Source organism: Phyllostomus discolor, chromosome 14, assembly GCF_004126475.2.
Source record: "Phyllostomus discolor isolate MPI-MPIP mPhyDis1 chromosome 14, mPhyDis1.pri.v3, whole genome shotgun sequence".
Classification (NCBI taxonomy): Eukaryota; Metazoa; Chordata; class Mammalia; order Chiroptera; family Phyllostomidae; genus Phyllostomus; species Phyllostomus discolor.
Window position 1 is genome coordinate 24,258,689 of NC_040916.2, and position 19,108 is coordinate 24,277,796.

Genomic DNA, 19,108 nt, shown 5'->3' on the forward strand with positions numbered 1-19,108 from the left:
AGTTAATGTCTGTGAAAGAAGTGTATAACCCGCAGCGCACTCCACACGTGAAATGCACGACCTGCGGATTCCCCAGAACGCTGCCTAACGGGCAGGCGGCTGGGGGAAATGGAAGGATATTAAAATCTGAAACAAGTTTTAGAAATGAGTATCGGAGGTTAGTGGTGTTACTGCCCAGTTGTGTGGCTATTTGAATTTGCTTTTATCTGTTGAGTCCCTCCTCTCTCAGTTGCTGTAATGGCTCGTTCTCCTGACGGAAACACTGAAGGTCAGGGAACGGGCGGAGGAGGGGGGAGATGGCGGGACGGTTCTTGAGACCCAAGCACGTCTGATAATGTATTTAGCAAGTATTAGATCTGAGATTAATGCATTTCTACTCAGCTTAAATGGATTAGCTGTGAGTCTTGAAATGTTATTATTCGATGATGTGATTGTAAAAGTACAAAGAGCCCATTCGGGCTTATCTGGCTCTCGCCACACAGGCTCCGAGAATGGGTTTGGGAAGAAGGAAAATCCCTCCATCCAGTGGCAAGCACGGACCTATCATTTTTGTTCAATTATCTTGCCCTTTAAGTTTCTGGAATCTCACAGTGCCCAGATCTCTGGAAGGTGGATATTTGTGTATCTTAGGTATTGGGATCGTTTTCATAGTCAAAAACTTTTCAATGTCATATCCAAAGGAAGAATGGGCCCTGTCATAGTATCATCACACTTTCCCCCCAGCACGCCCATTTAAAATCCAGTAAGGGCCTCACGCTTTTCTGTGGTCTCTCAGGACACCCAGAGGTCGAGGCGCACCTCGCTGGAACGTGGTCAGAACAACGTGAAAATGCTGAGCGCGGGCACAGGCGTGGGCGGGGCCTTTTCAGTCACCCGTCCGTCCTGCTGACCGGGCCTTGCTGCCTGCTCTGACTCCGGACACCAGCAGGAATAAGGCGGGATCTCTCCCCTGAGGAGCGCACGATTTGGGGGACGAGAGGAAGGGAGAAACGTGGTATACTTTGTAGGCCCTTGCAGAGATTCAGCGTCCTTATTCCTAAAATGAACGTGCTGGTAGGACCAGCTCCGTGGTGGGGATGGCGCCGTGGTTAAGTGAGAGCAAATGCTCGGTGTAACGCTGTACATCGGAAGCGCATTGATACGGCCACGCTGGCTGCTCCCGCTGTTCCCGCTGCTGCTGTTCCGGACCGGGCCGGGGCGCTGGGGCGCGGGGGCGCTGGGGCGGAGACCCGCAGAGGAGGGACTGACCCCACGGAGGGGTGGTCATCAAAAACAACGGCATTAGTCAACTTGCAAGCTTTTTTGTGTAATTTTTCATTCGCCGAGTTTCAGGTTTTCTTTAACTTGTAAAAAAATGTATATATAAGCAAAAATCAAACTTATGCCTGCTAACGTTAACATGGATTCCTTCAATCTTCCGGAAGACGTTTGAAAGCAGGTTGGGAAACAGTGTCCGAGGTTCACTGTGCAGCTCGCAGCGCTTTGCACCAGGAGGTGCCTGACCAGTGCCTTTCCCCCATTCCAGTTCCATGATCCTCTTCTACGCTGTCTGCTCTCCTTCCTTCCTCTACTTTCTTAGGTACCCTTTTGTTCCTCTAGGAAGGAAAGCTATCTGAAGTGAAGGGGGAGGGGGGGAGGGAGAGAGGCATCTCCAGGACCAAGACAGAGAGGGACAGACAGACATCCGAAATCCAGGCGGGGAAAGGGAGACACACCCGAGGCCGAGCGAGGGAAAGAACTGGGGACATCTATCTCAGCTCCTGCCTCTCCTTCCTGCTGTCCCCACGTCCCCTCGGCCCCTTCCCCAGGGCCCGCTCAGTCCCTGGGGAAGGCAGTGCTGGCGGAGACCGGATCTGTCCACTGTCACACACACGCAGCACACTGGACATCCACCGCCTGCCGGCCGTCCGGCTTTCCCCCAGCCCCTCAGCAGGCGGCAGAGGACAGGGGCCCCAGGAGCGCGGGGCTGGTTTCTGCCGGGCCTCGGTGTTCCCCGGCCTGCCCACGGAGGCCCTCGGGGACAGACGCTCAGAAGACCATCTGGGCTGATGCAGAGAGCCGTGGAGAAGAGACTGTTCCTGCGGGTTGCAGATAGGGCCTCGCTCGTACACATGGTGCATCTGTGCCTTAAAGACAGATTGGGCTCCAGACAGATCCAAGTTGGAGAATTTGCAGCAGTAAGATTAATCTAAGGGATGACAAAAGTTTTTCTCTCTCTCTCTCTCTCTCTCACACACACACACACACAGATTAATCCATTTATGTCATGAAGAACATATTTCTGAAATCGTTTTTCTAAAAGATTGTATTTATTTTTAGAGAGAGGGGAAGGGAGGGAGAGAAACATCAATCGGCTGCCTCTCTCACGCCCTGACCAAGAGCCTGGCCTCCAGCCCAGGCGTGTGCCCAGACCAGGAATCGAACCAGTGACTTTTCAGTTGGGGAACAGTGCCCAGCCCGCTGAGCCATACTAGTCAGGGCTATTATTCTTGAAATAGGCTAACAGGATTAAAAAGACTAGTTTGTAACGTTTAAACCCTGGCTGAGCAATTTGTCAAACGCTAGAAAGCAGGAGAGGAGCCCTTGTCTTCCACGGAGCAGCTGATTGAGCCTGGTAACTTCTCTGGTGGCTAAAACACGCTTTGAGTGTATGTGGGGCTTTTTTTTTTTTTTAATTGGGGGAAGGATGAAAAAACTCAGATTAGTGTCCTTTTTATGCAAAGAATCAGAGGGAAATGAAATTGTTGATTGGCGACTACAGAGCATTAGATTAAAAACCAAAAGAAACACTGACTTATAAATAAGGATGGGGGATCTGTTTTTCGTAACAGCTAGTGTTTATCATTTACTGAGTACCTGCTTTGCATTAAGTGCTTCTCATAGAAGGAAACGGCCTCAGCGTAAACACACAGATGAAACACCAAGACTTGTGCTGCTAATATGTGACGGAGCCTAGATTTGAACCTGTGGAGCCTGGCCCATGTTTCTTTCAATCTACTGCACCTGGGGGCCTGATGCTTTTTTTTTTTTTTAGGAGTCAATTTTTTCTGCACTTTTTGTGGCTATAGAGAGAAGTGAAGGCTTGACTTCCTTTTTGCAAATGGAGTTTCTAAAGCATATGAGTAATACGAATTCTATTCAGAAACTGTAGTTAGTATTTTGATACTCAATGAGGACTTCTGCAAAATTATTGGGATTTAATATATAAGTACAGGGCTAAATCGCAGGGTGTTTGTATGACAGCGGAGGCCCGGATGTGTTGGAATTCTCATTGAACACTAGGTGGCAGCCCTTCACTGTGGGACGCATTTCTTTCAGGAGAAAGGTCCTTTCTGGATTTGACTAGTTGCTTAGGCAGTTCCTTGCATCCATGGGGCACACGAGTACCTTTTACCGAGAAAGCACAGTGTCACAGATTGTGTCTCCCATAAGGCCAAAGACACAGACTTCCCCTTCACAAATTAGAAAACGGAAGCCTAAATGATAAAAAAAAAAAACCTCCTTTGGGATTAAACTTGAAAATGTTTTTTTTAGACTCTTTTACTCACCCCCCCAAATATCCTTTATCTTATTTAAAGAAAACTCCAAACAGTGGACTATAAACTAGACTAGCCCACGAATCACACGGCAAAAGTACTCCGAAAGGCGGGAAAGGTCGCCCTGGTTTGGAGCCCCCCGGACGCTGGCTGGCGGCCAGCGCTCCCCCCAACACGGGGCAGAGGCGCATTCGGAGCCCCCGGGGTCTGCACCCCCGGCTGGTACTCTGAGATGCTCTGACGCCTTCCCTCACTGAAGCTGTGTACAGGGTTGTAATGCAGGTTCTAGCCATGTTGGTTAGGCAAGGGGAAAGAGAAGCCCTCCAGACTGGACAGGAAGGAGTAAGACTCTCTCTACTCACAGGTGATATGTAGAAAATTCTAGGGAATCTAAAAAAAAAACAGCCCTGGCTGGCGTAGCTCAGTGGATTGAGCGCGGGCTGGGAACCAAAGTGTCCCAGGTTCGATTCCCAGCCAGGGTACATGCCTGGGTTGCAGGCCAGAACCCCCAGCAACCGCACATTGATGTTTCTCTCTCTCTCTCTCTCTCTGTCTCTGTCTCTCTCTCCCTCCCTTCCCTCTCTAAAAATAAATAAATAAAATCTTAAAAAAAAACAAAAACAAAAACAAAAACCCCAAAAAACTAGACCTTAGTTTCAGCAAGATTGTTCAGCAAGATTGCGGGATATAAGATCAATATAGAAAGATCAGTTATATTTCTGTACACTACAATGAACAATCTGGAAAGGAAGTTATTAACAAATCAGTTCCATTCACAGCAACGTGAAAAGACCGAATGCTTAGGGATATTCTCAGCAGAAGTGCAAGACTCGCACTGGAAGCCAGAGAGCATTGCGGGGTCAAGTTTAAGATCTCAACACATGGCAGCACTTTGTGTTCATGGTCGGCAGCGTCTGTCCTGTGGAGGGGGCCGTTTTCTCCTGAGTGGTAATAAGTAGGGTTAGTGCAGCCCCGGTGAGAATCCCTGTGAGAATCCCAGAAGACGTGTTTGCAGGAAGCGAGAAGTGGACCCTAAAGCTGGAATGGGAATGTGAGGGACCCAGAGTGGCCACGACCGTGGCGGACTCCGGCCGGCAGAGTCCACCCGCTGTGACTGAGGGCGAGAACAAACACTCAGGTGGCAGCCGGCCTGTGGGGAAAAGGGGGGACGGCACGGCCACTGTCTCGAGAGGAGGAGGCCCCGACCCTTGCCTAGACAGGCTTTTACTGTTTCTCTCGGGTCTTACATCTCAGAAGGGCTTATTATTATCTGTCACACGGAATATTGTTGTCCACCTGCCAGGCACGATCAAGGAAATGAGCACAGCACACGCCGAAGGGAAGGGCGGCGAGCTGATGGCTCCGTCCGTGGGAAAGCTCCCTCGGGCTTTGGAAATCACCTTGCTGACGGACAACACACGTCCACTGTTTCGGACCAGGGTGAGGGGGTTTGGCAAGAGCAAGCCGTAACGGTCTGTGTGCGTTTTCTAGGCCTGGCTCCCACGGGGAAACTCCGTGTGGAGGTCGGGCTCCTGCCCACCACCTACCTCGCTTCTGTCGATTCTCCACCCGGAGCTGAGTCGCATGTGCCAGGCCAGATCGAACCGGCCCCTGCACGAGACGGCTCTGAAGAGGAACAGAACGGGAGAACTTCCACTCCCTGACTTCAAGACTCACGCCGAGGGAACAGCAGTCCGGGCGGCGTGGTGGCAGCGGGCGGCTGGGTATGAGGATCGGTGGAACGGACCCGAGAGCCCAGAGTGACCCTCGTGTGGAAAGTTGGTCTCCCACAGAAACGCCAGGGCCTCGCGAGGGGACAGGGGCGCCCCTAGAAGTGGTGCTGGGACAAGTGGACGGATGCCTGTGTGCAAAAAACCAAAAATCTAGACCCTAAGGTGAAAAGTGACTCAAAATGGATTGCAGACCTGAATGTGAGAGCCAAAGCTATGGAGCCCCTAGAAAAAAATACAGACATGAACTTTTGTGACCTGGGCTCAGGCAAAACCTCCTCAGATATGACAACCAAAGCCCCAGCGACTGAAGGCCACCCCCCAACCCCCCACCGCGCGTGCACCCCGATGAAAGCGATCTGGGAAGGCAGTGCGAGACAGCAGGCATCTGTCTGTATCCCCAAGTCTTCCGGGCCTCGCAGGAACGGGATGCAGCCTACGCCACTGGGATCCTTGAGACGCTGACCCAGGAGACTGTGTGCAGGGGCGTGGGCGGAGCTGCGAGGGGCTGGGGGGGGGTGCAGGGGGGCAGCAGAGAGCACTGGCCTGGAGCCGTGGTCTCCGTGGGAGGAAGGGAGAGGCTGACCACCATGGTCCTGAAGGCCAGAGTTGGGGGAAACTCTCGTGAGCCACCGCTGCCCATTGGCCAGACCCGTGGGCGGGTCCGTGGGCGAGAGGGGCCTCGCTGCAGCCCCTGCTGGTGGGTCCAACTGGAGCAGGCAGACGACTCAAGCAGGCAGACAGGCAGAGGGAAGGTCGGCGGGGACGGGTGGGAAACGGCTCTCGCGGTGGCTGCGGGGTGAGGCTCGGCGAGAGCGGTTCCGAGGGAACCGGGACCTCGACAGCATCTTTTGGGTTAAAAAATAAAACTTACAGATACCTCGTATATTGTCATTTTCTGCATTACGAGAATGACTTCCAGCCAATAATAAAGTCAGCTTTCTAACTGAATACTAAGTGAATAGTGTATTGTATAATTATTACCTAAGTATTCTCTGGCCACCACAGAGTGGGGCAAAGTAGGGTGACAGTTGTGAGTACGTGAAACGCTGTATCTTTCCTGTCGTTCCCTGCACGCCGGCCTTTATTCGTCAGTGTAGGGTTGTTGCCAAGGACCCGAGGGGCAGGATTGTTGCTTTGACCTCGGTGCGTGCTCCTTCCTCCTGCTCAGGACCCGGGGCCAGGCCGGAAGGCGCTGCTTCTGCCCCCTGTGAGTTCAGTCTGAGCAGAGCCTGCTGCAGGGCATCCCAGGTGACGGGGCCCACGCTGGCAGCATAGTTTAGAGACCTCCTGTCATGTCACTAAGTATAGGGGGTACGGCGTGGTGCCCTGTGGAGCACGTCTTCCCCCCACCCCACCGAGGATGTCTGTAGGGGTTGGGGGTGGGTACCACCTGGAGGGGAGGGGCCAGGTGGGAGCTTGGAGAGGACTATTTTGTCTGTTCATTGACTAGTTCAACTTATGCTTGTTTGAATGCAAATGTGTGTGTGTGTGTGTATATATGTATGATTTGACTGGTGTGCCTTAAACTTATAAATATGTTAATGATAAGCCATGGCTAATCACCTTAATTAGTAGGTATACAAAGTATTTATAAGTTAGATGTAAAGTCGTAACATATAGAAATACATGAACAACGAAATGTTTTGTCATCTTGCAACGAAAGGTAAAATAGGCGTGTAACAAACCGGCTCATGCATGCTGTCCTAAGTGTCGTGCCCACAGTTTTCAGTGAGAGTTGGTTCTCTCGCCCTGGCTGGTGTGGCTCAGTGGGTTGACACGGGCCTGCAAATGGAAAGAACCGGTTCTGTGTGGGTCCAAGACTGTGGTGTTGACCAGCGCCAGCTTGCGGCAGACGCTGGGTGGGCACTGTGGGGAACCTAAAAACGAGTGACAGCCTCGACCCTGTCCTCGGGAGGGTGCGTTGTAGTGGAAAGATACAACGTGCATCTGAACAGCTATAAATATACTCCGGAGGCTCGGGTGCAGTGTGAGACGTCTTCAGGCTGCTGAGAGCTGTCTGTCATCCAGGAGGCTCGTGGAGAATGTTATCGGGCGGGTGGAATTTGAGGGGTGTTTTGACAAGAATAGAGTGTGTGCGAAGCTTCTGAAGGAACTGAGAGACGGCACTCGGCAGTGCAGCAGGAGCCCCGTGGATACCACGACCGGCGGTGCGCCAGGCTGACCGGGTCTGCAGAGCGTTTGCAGGTCTACTCACTCAGCAGCATCCAGAACTGAAATACTGTCCACCTTTGCTTTGCTCCTGGAGAACCCAGGTCACCCAGCCCCTGACGCACGGTCCTGTGGGAGTCGGCCGCACTCCTTGGTCGGTGCCGGTGGCCCAGGAAGAGCCAGCCGGTTCTTGCCCAGACAGTGAGCGGCTGTGCCTGGCCTGTCTCCGGCCCATCCTTGCACGGGAGTCACGGCTGCCTCGCCCGGAAGAGGCGAAACGTGGCAAAGTGTAGCTGCTTGGAAGGCCCACCGCTTTCCTGGGTGGGTGGGCTTTCATTCTGGCAAATCTCTGTGAGATAGGTTTTCTTCTCTTTAAAAAAACAATATAGCTTTTGCTCAATACACAGGGGATTCGATTAAAGGCCTTTTATTTTGCCTCAGACTGAAATCCTTTGAGGTACAGAAGAGAAGGGGGGGGCGGTGGGTTGGAGTAAGGTGGAAGGCGTGGGTGGTTACATCACCGGAACCACAAACCTCGGCTCGGCTTGCGTGGACAGCCCAGGGCCGGGAGGCCGCTCACTGCCGTCCAGTCCCGGGGAGAAGTAGGGGTTTAGAGCTTTTGCAAAACTTTGCCAATCCCTTACAGCCCACTATTTCATCTGTTTAAACAGGGAAGAGGATACTTTGCTGAACTTGTCCTGACTTGAAGTCACCAAGTGCTTCACTGGTGGAGGGCAGTGACAGGGCCTCCAAGGGTCACTGAGTTATGATCCAACAGGTTCAAAACATGTTTACAAATAAACACTCAGACAACATCCACCTGGAACTAGATGCGCAGCTCTCACCCTGCTCTGCGGAAGCGGTGGTCCTGGCTGCCGAGGGGACGGTCCCTTCGTCCCCGCGGAGGGCGGTGTGGGCTCTTTGACTGTGCTGTTTTAGCACGGGGATTTCAGAAGTGTGCTTCTTTCTAACTAGTGCTTTTTTTTATGGGAATTTTAAGCCGTGGGACTCTTGGGTCCACACAGTCCAGACCGTGGAGCGCCCTGGGCTGTGTCCTCACAACCACGTCGATGTCATTGAAGAGCTCAGGTGTCCGTCTGTCTGCTCACGACCTGCAGGGCTGTGCCTTGCCCCGCCCCCCAGCCCCTGCTCCGTCTGCGGGAGGCGGGCCAGCCACCTCGGGAACGAACACGTCCCCTGGAAAGGAAGTCCTCCGGCTCTTTGAGATACAATTCAAATAAATCCGGCACATTTATTTCCGTTGCCGGTATGATGCTTGGCTCCAACTGGGAGGCATCTGGAGGGTGGCGGCCTCAGAGGAAGGGGGTGCGTGGGTGGAAATGCCGTGTTCCCCAAAGGTTGTGCCCTTCTGCAGGTGATGAAATCAGTGCAGTGGGTTCCGTCAGCGCGGTTAGAAAAGGCAGGATGGAAAATGTCTCGCTCCACAGCACACAGTGAGAGCAAACGCCGCCGCGTGGTTTCCTCAGTAACCCACTGACGCGTGTGTCGTGGGCACGGCGTGGCGCGATCACTGTGAGCACCAATCAGAAGTCCGAAAGCCACCGTGCCCGTGGGCTCTTACACCTCCGGAAAGGGCATGACAGTAAGGAGAATCTGTAAATTGTACGTGCTTCCCGCGGTTCTTAAAAACCACCTTAACAGCCAGGAGTCTGTTCTCAGCCGGGGTGTAAACCCCCTCCACAGCCTCATCCGTTCAGCCCCGCAAACGTCCCCGCCCCAGTTCTCTGTGTGCTGCACCCTCGGCCCTTCGAGGGCCCCCCGTCCGCGGTCACCGGGTCACCTGGTCGCCTGGTCGCAGCCTCACTGCGCGGTCCTGCGGTCCCGAAGGTCTCGCTGCCCACGGTCTCGGGGTCTGGAGCATGGTGGTGTGTTGCACACGCACGGCGGAGGACGCCATTGCGTGTTAAACGTGCGTTTCTTTGGAAAACTGAAGTCATTGGGGTAGCCTTCTCCTCAGTCACTATTTTGGGGCAGACGAATCCAAGGGACTTTTCTTCAAGATGTGTTCCCCAGGTAACTATTAGTTCTAGCCTGTGGAATTCTGTACCCAGCAGGAAGACCCTGCACGTTAGTGGAGGCGAGATAAAGGCACTCCCAGACAAACGTGCCTCCGAACCCAGCCGCCACGTCACGGCCCCGCGGCCTCTGCCTCCCTTCTCGCCCGTGGGTGGCGCCCTCCTGTCCCACGAGCCGCTTTCCCTTCTCTAGGGGTCGTGCGCCGACTCCCAGGAGCCCTTCCTCCCGGACCTCTTACAGCCCAGCTCGGGTACAGCTGCCAGCGACCTGCGACAGGGCCCGGGGGCCCCCCACAGTCTCAGGACGGGTCCTGCGCTTCCCCGGAGAGTGGGCTCCTCCCCGACTTCCCAGGACTGGGGTCTGCCTCTGTGCTCTGATCCCTGTGGCCAGGGACCCCCCACTGTCTCCCGGCCCTGGTGCGCTCTGGCCTGGCCAGGCCAGGACGCTGGATTTCCTGTGGTTTGGGTGTGTGTGTGGGTGTGTGTGTGTGTTGTATCCTCTATTCTAGTTGTTCTCGGAAGATACCACTGGTTTGCTATAAGCTACTTTGTCAGCCAGAAACAGTGGTTTATTTTCTTTGTGCTGAAACTGTGTTCTGGATAGTATATTTGTGCAAAAATTCAACCACCTGCCTCAGAGTTAGCGGGTAAGGGGCAGTTTTGTGGGTCAGGTGGGGGTGCCAGGGTTCCTGAGCTTTTCATCTGCCTGACGACCCTGCCCTCTGACCCTCCGGTACACGTGCCCCGTTGCTCCCACTTTGGAACGTTATGTGTTTCTTGTACTGAAGGCAGTAGTTCGAGCAAGTCTTTGAGTGAATGGATATTTTGATACAGATAGTGAAAAATTTAATAATCTACCAATATTCAGATTTTATATTAAAAGGGGAGTACGATACTAGAAAACACAGTGAAACCTAAGCTTAAAAAAAAGCTGTATTGATAAGAATCAATAAGAAAAAAGTATGGGGAAAAAAGCTGTTACAAATGTCATGGTATGTTTCATATTTTACTTTTATTTTGTCTTGACTAATAAGCATTGTTTAAACATGTCTTTTATGGACGATTGTGGGGAAAAATAAGATAATGTGTTAAAAACTGGCTCTGTGGCCCCGGCTGGTGTAGCTGAGTGGATTGAATGCAGGCCTGCAAACCAAAGCATTGCTGGTTCGATTCCCAGTCAGGGCACAGGCCTGGGTTGCGGGCCAGGTCCCCAGTAGAGGGCACGTGAAAGGCAACCACACACTGATGTTTCTCTCCCTCTCTTTCTCCCTCCCTTCCCCTCTAAGAAAATTAAGTCTTAAAAAAAAATCTACCTACATTATAGTTTGAGTATAATCATAAACACAATTAGGCATACAACTTCTACTGTAAGAATTTACAAGTGAATTATTAGCATCCGTACACCTTAACCAGAGAATCAGGTGCTAAACCCAGAATTAGCAATAAGACTCCCGGATTCCTTTTTCCCTCCATCTTTTTGCTAGTGTAATGGAAGGCTTCTGGGGGCTAAGATGTATTTAATGATATATATAATGGGAAATCCTACTTAATCGTCAGGGGGAGAGGGCCAAACTTGGACTTATTTTTCTCATTTTCTCCTCTGTGTTAGCCGTAAGAATGCACCTCATTCACCTCCAACGACAGGTAACTTGAATGACCGAGGGCCCTTGTCCCCTGCTCTGGAGTCCAGGGCTGCTTTTGCAGGTGGGGAGGAGCGGGGCGTCTCCCACTGCAGCTCCAAGCCAGGGCTTCAGAGGAGCGGACGAGCGGGGCGGGGCTGCCCTGGAGGTGGGACCCCTGGAGGGCTGAGGGCCGGAGCACTGTCCATGTGTGGTCGCACTGAGCCGGACTCAGACCGCACAACAGCCCAGGAGGCCCCGTCCCTGCCCCCCAGCCTCCTGCCCTCTGTCCGTCATGGGGATCCTGTTTGTAAGTGCTGAGGTCGTCAGCTGCCCCACCCCGCCCCTCGGCTGGGCAGGGGCTCCCCTCCCGGAATTTCTCTCGCAGGAATAGAATTGTCCCTGCTCACTCCTGTGTGGGCATCTCGGCTGCCACTCAGGAGACCTAGACTTACGCAGTCACCTACGAGTTCCGTAAAAAGACACCATCCTGCGAAGTCACTCAGGAGAGAAAGGGTGTTTGCTGTGATTTTAATGACAACGGAATTCCGTGGACTCTGTTGGGTGCTTAACTTTAGGAAAGGTGAAGGTGTGTGTCAGGGAGAGCTGGCCGCTCGGCCGTTTTCCCAGGCGCCTGGTCGACCATCTGTGGACGCGGGCACTCGCTCTCGGCAGGACGGACGCTACACTGGTCAGACCTGGAGCTCGAGTCCCCACAAGTGGTGACATTGCTCAGGAGGACTGGAAGTGTTAAGCAGTTCCTCAGTCATGTTTGCAACATTGAAAGATATTTAGGAAGAAATTAGAAGGACGTACTTCTCAGAGTGTGTTGATAGCTGATATCTTTAGAAAAGGAGAAGAATTCAACTAGTAATTGTACAGATGGCTTGTACCTACCGGGTAAACCTTGCTGTCAATTCATACGATTTCTACCAGCTCGTATTTCACGTTAGTGTTAAAGGTCCTTCTTTTTCTTGCAGAATCACAGTGAAAGATACGTCTTCATTACAGAGTGGTTTGATCCCAACGCTTCGCTTTTTCGGCGTTATGAGCTCCTGTATTACCCGGGGGATGGGTCCGTGGAGATGGTAAATGATGGAGTCTGTCTTTGCGGGACCGCTGGCGAGGGAGCGAACCTGGGGCGGGGAGAGGAGCCGGGCTGCATTTTAGACCCGTGCTTAAAAATACTTTCACATGTGTATTTTTTAACGGGAATTCTTTAACTGAAGTGGGGTTGTTCAAGTTTTGGATTAAACAATAGTCAATATGTGGTTATAGATAAAGGTTATCCTGGTCTTTAAATATGTCACCATTATTGAAAGCTGCTGGCTCTTCACAAAGCCACTTGGAAGAGGATTGAGCTGAGGTCCCGCTTATTCCCGTGTCCCTTCACTGGTGACCCGGTTCACGGGTGCATCTGTGTGGAGCTGGGGGGGAGGTCTGTGTAGACAGGAAAGCGGAAACCGGGCACACCCCTGGGATTTCAGAGGCGCTGATTTGCTGAAATGATTTGGCAGCACATGAATCTTTATGTTCAGGAATTTGAAAAACGTATCGCATTTGTAAGAATTGTTTATATTATTCCTGGAGTAGCCTAGGAACTATAGAAGTTATGAAAGAAATTATGAGTTGCATTTACAGCAAAAACGAAACAAATGCAGCCTAACTTTACTAAAGCAGAACTAAGAACCTTTCGTAGTTTATGATCAGATTGACTTCCCCCGCCTGTAACCGCGCGTTTCGCGGCGCCGGTGTTGTGGTTCCAGCACGACATGAAGAATCACCGCACCTTCTTGAAGCGCACCAAGTACGAGGGTCTGCACCTGGAGGATTTATTCATCGGCAACAAAGTGAACATCTTCTCCCGACAGCTGGTGCTGATCGACTACGGGGATCAGTACACAGCCCGCCAGTTGGGCAGTCGGAAAGAAAAGTAAGAAAACAATCATGCCTTTTTTTAAAAAAAAATTCTGAAAACATTATGTCTTGGGTCCAAATCCTAATTTTTTCGTTTCTACCTTTAGATACTTTTCAGTGACCCAGTTCAGTGTTAGGACATTTGTAGCGTTTTGTGGACCAGGCTCTGTGACTTGCTCTTCTCCTGGCTTCCGCGGTGGTGAAGTCTTAGGCAGCGATTCTTCTCTAGAGGGAAAAAATACAAGGTTTCTGTACCCTCTCAGCAGTCACAGTAACATGCACCCAACTGGAAACCAAGGCTGTTGGAGTAGAAAAGTCTTGGTGTGTGGGATACACATGGCTTATGGGAAAAAAGTAGTACCTTAAGCTGTAAACTTTCCCTGGTGAGATTAGTATGGTACATTTATTTATGTTGTTATTGGTGTTTTTGTACATATTTCTACCATTTTACTGCTTTGCTGCTTTTTTTTTCTTTTTTGGTTAGTTGATGTGTGGGTGTTTTCTAACTCTGGCGTATCAAAATGATGACTTGAATATGTTTTTTCCCTAAGCTTTATTATTATTGTTAGGTTGGGTACCTTGTTTTGATTTTCTTGGGAAAAATATGAAGTTGACTTAGTTTGTAGAAGTTTCTAAGAGCCCGTCAGTGCACGTGTCTCTGTAATTGATCGTGCTGTTTGGTGGTGCAGGATAATTAAGGAAACGGAACAGTGCTAGAGAGTTAAGAGTAAAATCTGCCGGGTTACTCTTATTTTCAAACTTATTCTGTGTTTCTTTACAGAACATTAGCCCTGATTAAACCAGATGCGGTTTCCAAAGCCGGAGAAATCATTGAAATGATAAACAAAGCCGGATTCACCATCACCAAGCTCAGAATGGCGCTGCTGTCCAGGTGGCTAGTGGCTGGTGGCTGACTCATGCATGTCCGACTCCCTTTTTAAAAAAAAAATCATCTTTTCTCAGTCATGTCATTGTTCGCCATTTAAAAAGGCAAAAAAAAAAAGTAGAATAGTAATCTAATTAGAGTGAGAAAATATAAGACAACTGGTAATCAGTGCTTGAACTCTGACCAATTAGTTGTCAGATCATACATGCCTCATTACCTGTGTATTATCTCCCATAGCCCATCTGCTTCCCTTGTAGCTCCAGTGTGTGGTCATGGTAACCGCTTAGTATGTCAGTGTAATGCTGCGTAAAAACGGTAGAGGAAGAAATGGACGTTGCCTTATTTCCATCTGACATGGGAGTGTTATTGTCGAGGTTTTCAAAAGGGATGCATTCAGAAATGTTCGGGTTTAGCTCCTCCCGACATATATAACTGGGAAATGTTCCTGTTTGCTGCTCTGGGATGCAGCCTGTCCCATCTGCTCAGGTGTTTTCTGAGTTGCTCGGTGAGAGCAAGACTTGCCCAGGGCAGGGACCTTCCCGCGGCAGCGAGGTGGGGCTGGCGTCTGTGTGTGTGTGTGTGGTCAGGCGTCTTCTCACTGCTGCCCCTGGATCTCCGGCCCACGGGACAGCTGCCCCTCTCTCTCTCCCTGTGAGTGCTGGGACGCGATGGTCGATGTCGCTTCGATGAGTTCGATCCCCAGAAACCTCACTGACAAAGCACCCTCCATGTAACCCCAACAATGACATACATTTAATTTGGGTTTCCCCCCTCTGTGAGATCTCCCAGCTTTATATTTCCGGGGAAGGCAGGAGGCTTATATCCCAGAGCACAGAGTCCGGAGCTGGTTTGGTTGTAACCGTGCCCCTTACGAGGCACGTGACCATGAATGGGTCACCTCTGTGCTTTGGCCTCCACCTGTCAAAGGCTGGTCATGATGGCGCCTGGGCAGAAACTTGTGAGTGTGACAGCAGTTGAGTACGTGTGAGGTGCTTTGAGAACGCCTGGCTCGCAGCGAGTGTGCCTCGTTGTCACTGTTAGTGGTGGTGGTGCTACTACTAACCATTGTTACTCGGTGGAAACCAAGGCCATGACCTTTGTAAGTGGTTACCTTGGCCCCGTGGCTGTGTGTATTGAGAATGCTTGCTCTTAGAGCAGGCAATGGCACTGAATGCTGGAGAGATGATGTTGAGTGGTTTTGGTGAGATGGAACATTTTTTATGTCCCTGCACCTCCACGGCCTGATAGTTTGGCATCAGACTTGCCATGCTAGAGATGCCCAAGAAAACTTCGTCTTTAATTGTCCATACCACCTCACGCGTCTCTATTAGCATCACTGTCGAGGCTTGGGTCTCACCCAACTTAAAGGCTAAAGAGCTGGCTTGTCACTCTTTCACGGACGCGAGCAGGAGACGCGCAACCTCTGGGTGGGAGGCGGGGGACTGCTGTGTCCCAGCACGCAGCACGTGGTTCCCCGGCCTCCTCCACGTCCCCTGGACATAAGTGCCTGTGGGCCCTGGCGGGTGTTGTGTACGCCATTGATTGCATCCCAGCTGAGGAGCACTGAACCCGGGCTACCCCCCGTTTCATGAGCAAACGAGCCTGCTCGTCATACCAGAGAGAGGCCTGACCTCACCTCTCCAGGTTAACCTCCGTAAACAGAACTCGGAGGAGTGCGGGAGACAGGGCCGCCTGGGCAGGGTTAGCTGTGTGCGGTGGGACGTGCCGGGAGCCCCAGACACCCTCGTGTGGCGCCTCCCAAGGCTCACGTCTTCTCTGCCCCGAGGTCAGGTCCCCCGTTACTACAGGGCGCCAAAGGCAGTCTCTGAGTTTCACCGACTTTGTGGTTCTAGGTCTTGGATCGACTCTTTAGTGGAGGTAGGCACCGAGATAATATTTCATGAAAGAAATGGTTAGACCTCTGTGAGGGAATGGTGCGTTTCTTTGTAAAAACAACAAGACTTCTCTAAATGGCGATGCACTTCTCAGTACCTCTTTCCATCTAAACCTTTAAAGGTGGAACTAGAGAGGAATGATGGGAAAAACTCGTGTCCTCTCGTCCCGGGCTCAGCTCTGGATTTGGCACGGAGGTACCTGTGGGGCCAGTGGCACGTGAGAAGGGAAGGCTGAAGGGTTTCCGTGGTTTACTGGGATTTTGTCACTGAGAGTAAAGAGGACAGCTTTTCTCTCTCCGTGGTTCGGCTGTGCTGAAGACGGCGAGTCGGGCATTCTGCAGTCTTGCTGCCGGCTCCCCGGAAGCGCGCCCGCGGGCGTGGTCAGGCCCGCAGTTTCCCTTCGTTTTAGGCTGTAATGCAACTCATCCATTTCGTCTTTGTGACTTCTTCACCTGGCCCTCTAGAGCTTTACTTTCTGAGGTTGGTGGTAGAAAGGGCATAAGGGAAAAAATTGAAAAAAGGAGAGAGTTGAGCATCATATTTGGTAAAAAATCAATAATTCAAATATAGATCAAATAGAGGATTTCATTTTATTTCATTAATGCAAGCTAAAACAATTTTCTTATGTAATTGCTAACTATTGTCATTTTGATTATTTTATAGGAAAGAAGCATCAGATTTTCTTATAGATCATCAGTCAAGGCCCTTTTTAAAGTAGGTACTGAATTTTGGGGGCTAATGGTGTATAATGAAGAAAATCTTAGAAAACCAAAGAGTCATAATTTCCCAATTGAAAGTTTCGCTACACGAGAACAATCTGCCAAAAGGACCACAGCAACATCTTGCAACTGCAGAGGAGTTTTTTCTGGGAATCTGTTTGGCTGTCCTTTTGTTAGATAAGAATTCTTATCTCATCGTTAAATATCTTGGAAGTATAATCGGAAGCAGATAGGATGATTTTTAAATTATAGGGAACATAGATTTCTTTTTAGATTGCAGTAGATTTAAAGTGGAGTGGTTATTATATTTCATGCTGAATATTTTTTTGCTATACTTTAAAGCTATTTCTAGCATTCTCATGTCTATAAATCAGTGCTCATCGAACCCTTCTATTTTACATAATGTTACATACATTTTGTTCCTTGAACTATAGTAAAAGATACATCTTAGAAACTGATCTGTGTTCTCCACATTTGGGTGGTTTTTAAATTTGAGAACCGCACGTGTGTGCGTCATATCGCTGCTCACAGAGGGGCACTTGCCTTTCTAACACAGAGGGACGCCAGCGGAGCTGCTAAAGGAGACATGCTCCTTGGCATCCTGCACAGAGTAGTGTTTTTTTTTTTTAATTAAGATTTTATTTACTTATTTCTAGAGAGAGGGAAAGGGAGGGAGAAAGAGAGGGAGAGAAACACCGACTGCTGCTCACGGGGAGACTTTCCGTGGCTGCCTGTCACACACACACACACACACACACACACACACACGCACACACAGAAGTACAGGAAGAGGCTTTGTTCTGCACTCCCGGGGGCACTGTGTGATGCAGTGCGGGGCTTTTCCTCAGGAACCTGTGTGCCGGCTCCGACAGCTCACGGCAGGAACGAGTCACAGAGGCGTTCGTACCCGTGAAAGCGTGTTTCTTGAAAGCCTGTTGATTTCCATTTCGTATAACTAGACCAACGGAATGCTTCCTGCTTGAATGTTGATTGTCATTCTTTGAATTCTTATAGTTTTACACAAAGTAAATACTACAAATATGCAATAAAACATCACTCTCATCTTATGAAATTTTACCTGACTGTAGTAACAAGGCACATGAAAATAGCAGGGTTCTCCTGCACCTTTCGGAGCAGCAGGAAGGGCAGAGACCACCTGTGTGCACTTACGTCATGAAATGGTCTCCGTTCAGTGGAAGTGGTGTTTCTGCCAGCAGAAGTATCTTTGTTGGTATTTGTTGTCAGATACCTTGGACAACACTAGCCATTCGTAGTGGGTCGGGCTGCTGCAAGTCACTCAGTGTATGAAAACTGTGTCTTGTCCCTGTTGAATTTGCTCCGCCCAGTAGTTCTGGGATCAGAACACCCACGCGTGTGCTGACATACTCAGACTGCACTGTGTCCTCATTGTGAAGGGAGACAGACACCCTGGCTGACCGAGATGCGAAGCAAATCCATCTTTTTTACCTGTCTCCTAGTGAGCTGATCCAGTTTATCACAAGCGGTCCTATTATCGCCATGGAGATCCTAAGAGACGACGCCATATGTGAGTGGAAGAGACTCCTGGGGACCGCCAACTCCACGGTGGCACGGGCGGACGCGCCCGGCAGCATCCGCGCCCTCTTCGGAGCCGACGGCATCAGGAACGCGGCGCACGGCCCCGACTCCTTCGCTTGCGCTGCCAGAGTAAGGGGTGTCACAGGGGCCGGGATTCCGCTCGCGCGCGTGAAATGTCGGACGCCCCAGTGTTGTGTCTCTGTCGCTGCAGACTCGGGTGGACTCGTACAGCTAATCTCGTAGGAGAAGCCGCCTGGGGCCTTGTGCCTGGGGTGACACAGTGTTTCAGGGCCTGTCCCCCCCCCCCCCCCCGGTGAGCTGGTGAGCTGGTCACAGCCACGGTCTTCCGTTGAAATACGTGTCCCGCTGCTTCTTCCTCCAAAGACCGACATTACTGAGGCTCCTCGGTGTTTGGATTATTGAATTTGTGGACAAATACCGGTCTATGGACTGTGAATAGTAAAAAAAAAGGCATTACTTGATATAGTTTTTCCTTGACTCCTAACACGCTATTGTCAAGCTCAACATCCTTTTATTTTCATATATATGTGTACCTGGTGTTTACGAAAACGTTTTTCTACAGTTGCCTCTTATTCTAAATCCGTACAAATAAGGCGTCGCACGGGGTTCACACTGACGTGGAGTTCACACGGCACAGGTGTGTGTGGGGCATCATGAGAGGTTTCTCAGCCCACGCAGTGTCCTTCTCAGTCTGGTCGTGTTTGCAGTGAAATCGCATTAGACAGTTTTATAGTAATTGATTTCTCTTTCCCTTACAACTCTATTAAAAAATTTCTTCAGCTCGCCTTTCCAATTAGACCTGAATCTGATTACTGTGGTCCCCATCACCGTCATGTCTGTACGGACAGCCTCAGAAGCCGCCTGTTTCGTCTTTTCTCTCGTCCGCTTGCACTCCATTTATGAAAATTCTACCTCACCCTAGCAAAATTAACTGTGCCCAGAACGGTCATTCTAAAACAAATTGTATTAACGAGTCGACCACCGAAAGCCCTTCGGGGAATTGCCGTACCTCGTGGAGCA

At 50.6% G+C, this 19,108-nt stretch overlaps 1 protein-coding gene across 2 annotated transcripts in view; it reads left to right on the top strand.

Moving 5' to 3' along the window:
- NME7 (NME/NM23 family member 7) overlaps window positions 1-19,108 on the top strand; it is a 79,302-nt gene that overhangs the window by 7,845 nt on the left and 52,349 nt on the right. For both annotated transcript variants that reach the window (XM_028530815.2, XM_036015501.1), the window contains exons 2-6: window positions 12,074-12,181; window positions 12,860-13,026; window positions 13,792-13,902; window positions 16,455-16,505; window positions 17,989-18,196. In XM_028530815.2, the coding sequence (XP_028386616.1) occupies window positions 12,074-12,181; window positions 12,860-13,026; window positions 13,792-13,902; window positions 16,455-16,505; window positions 17,989-18,196 (645 nt within the window). The remainder of the gene's footprint in view (window positions 1-12,073; window positions 12,182-12,859; window positions 13,027-13,791; window positions 13,903-16,454; window positions 16,506-17,988; window positions 18,197-19,108) is intronic.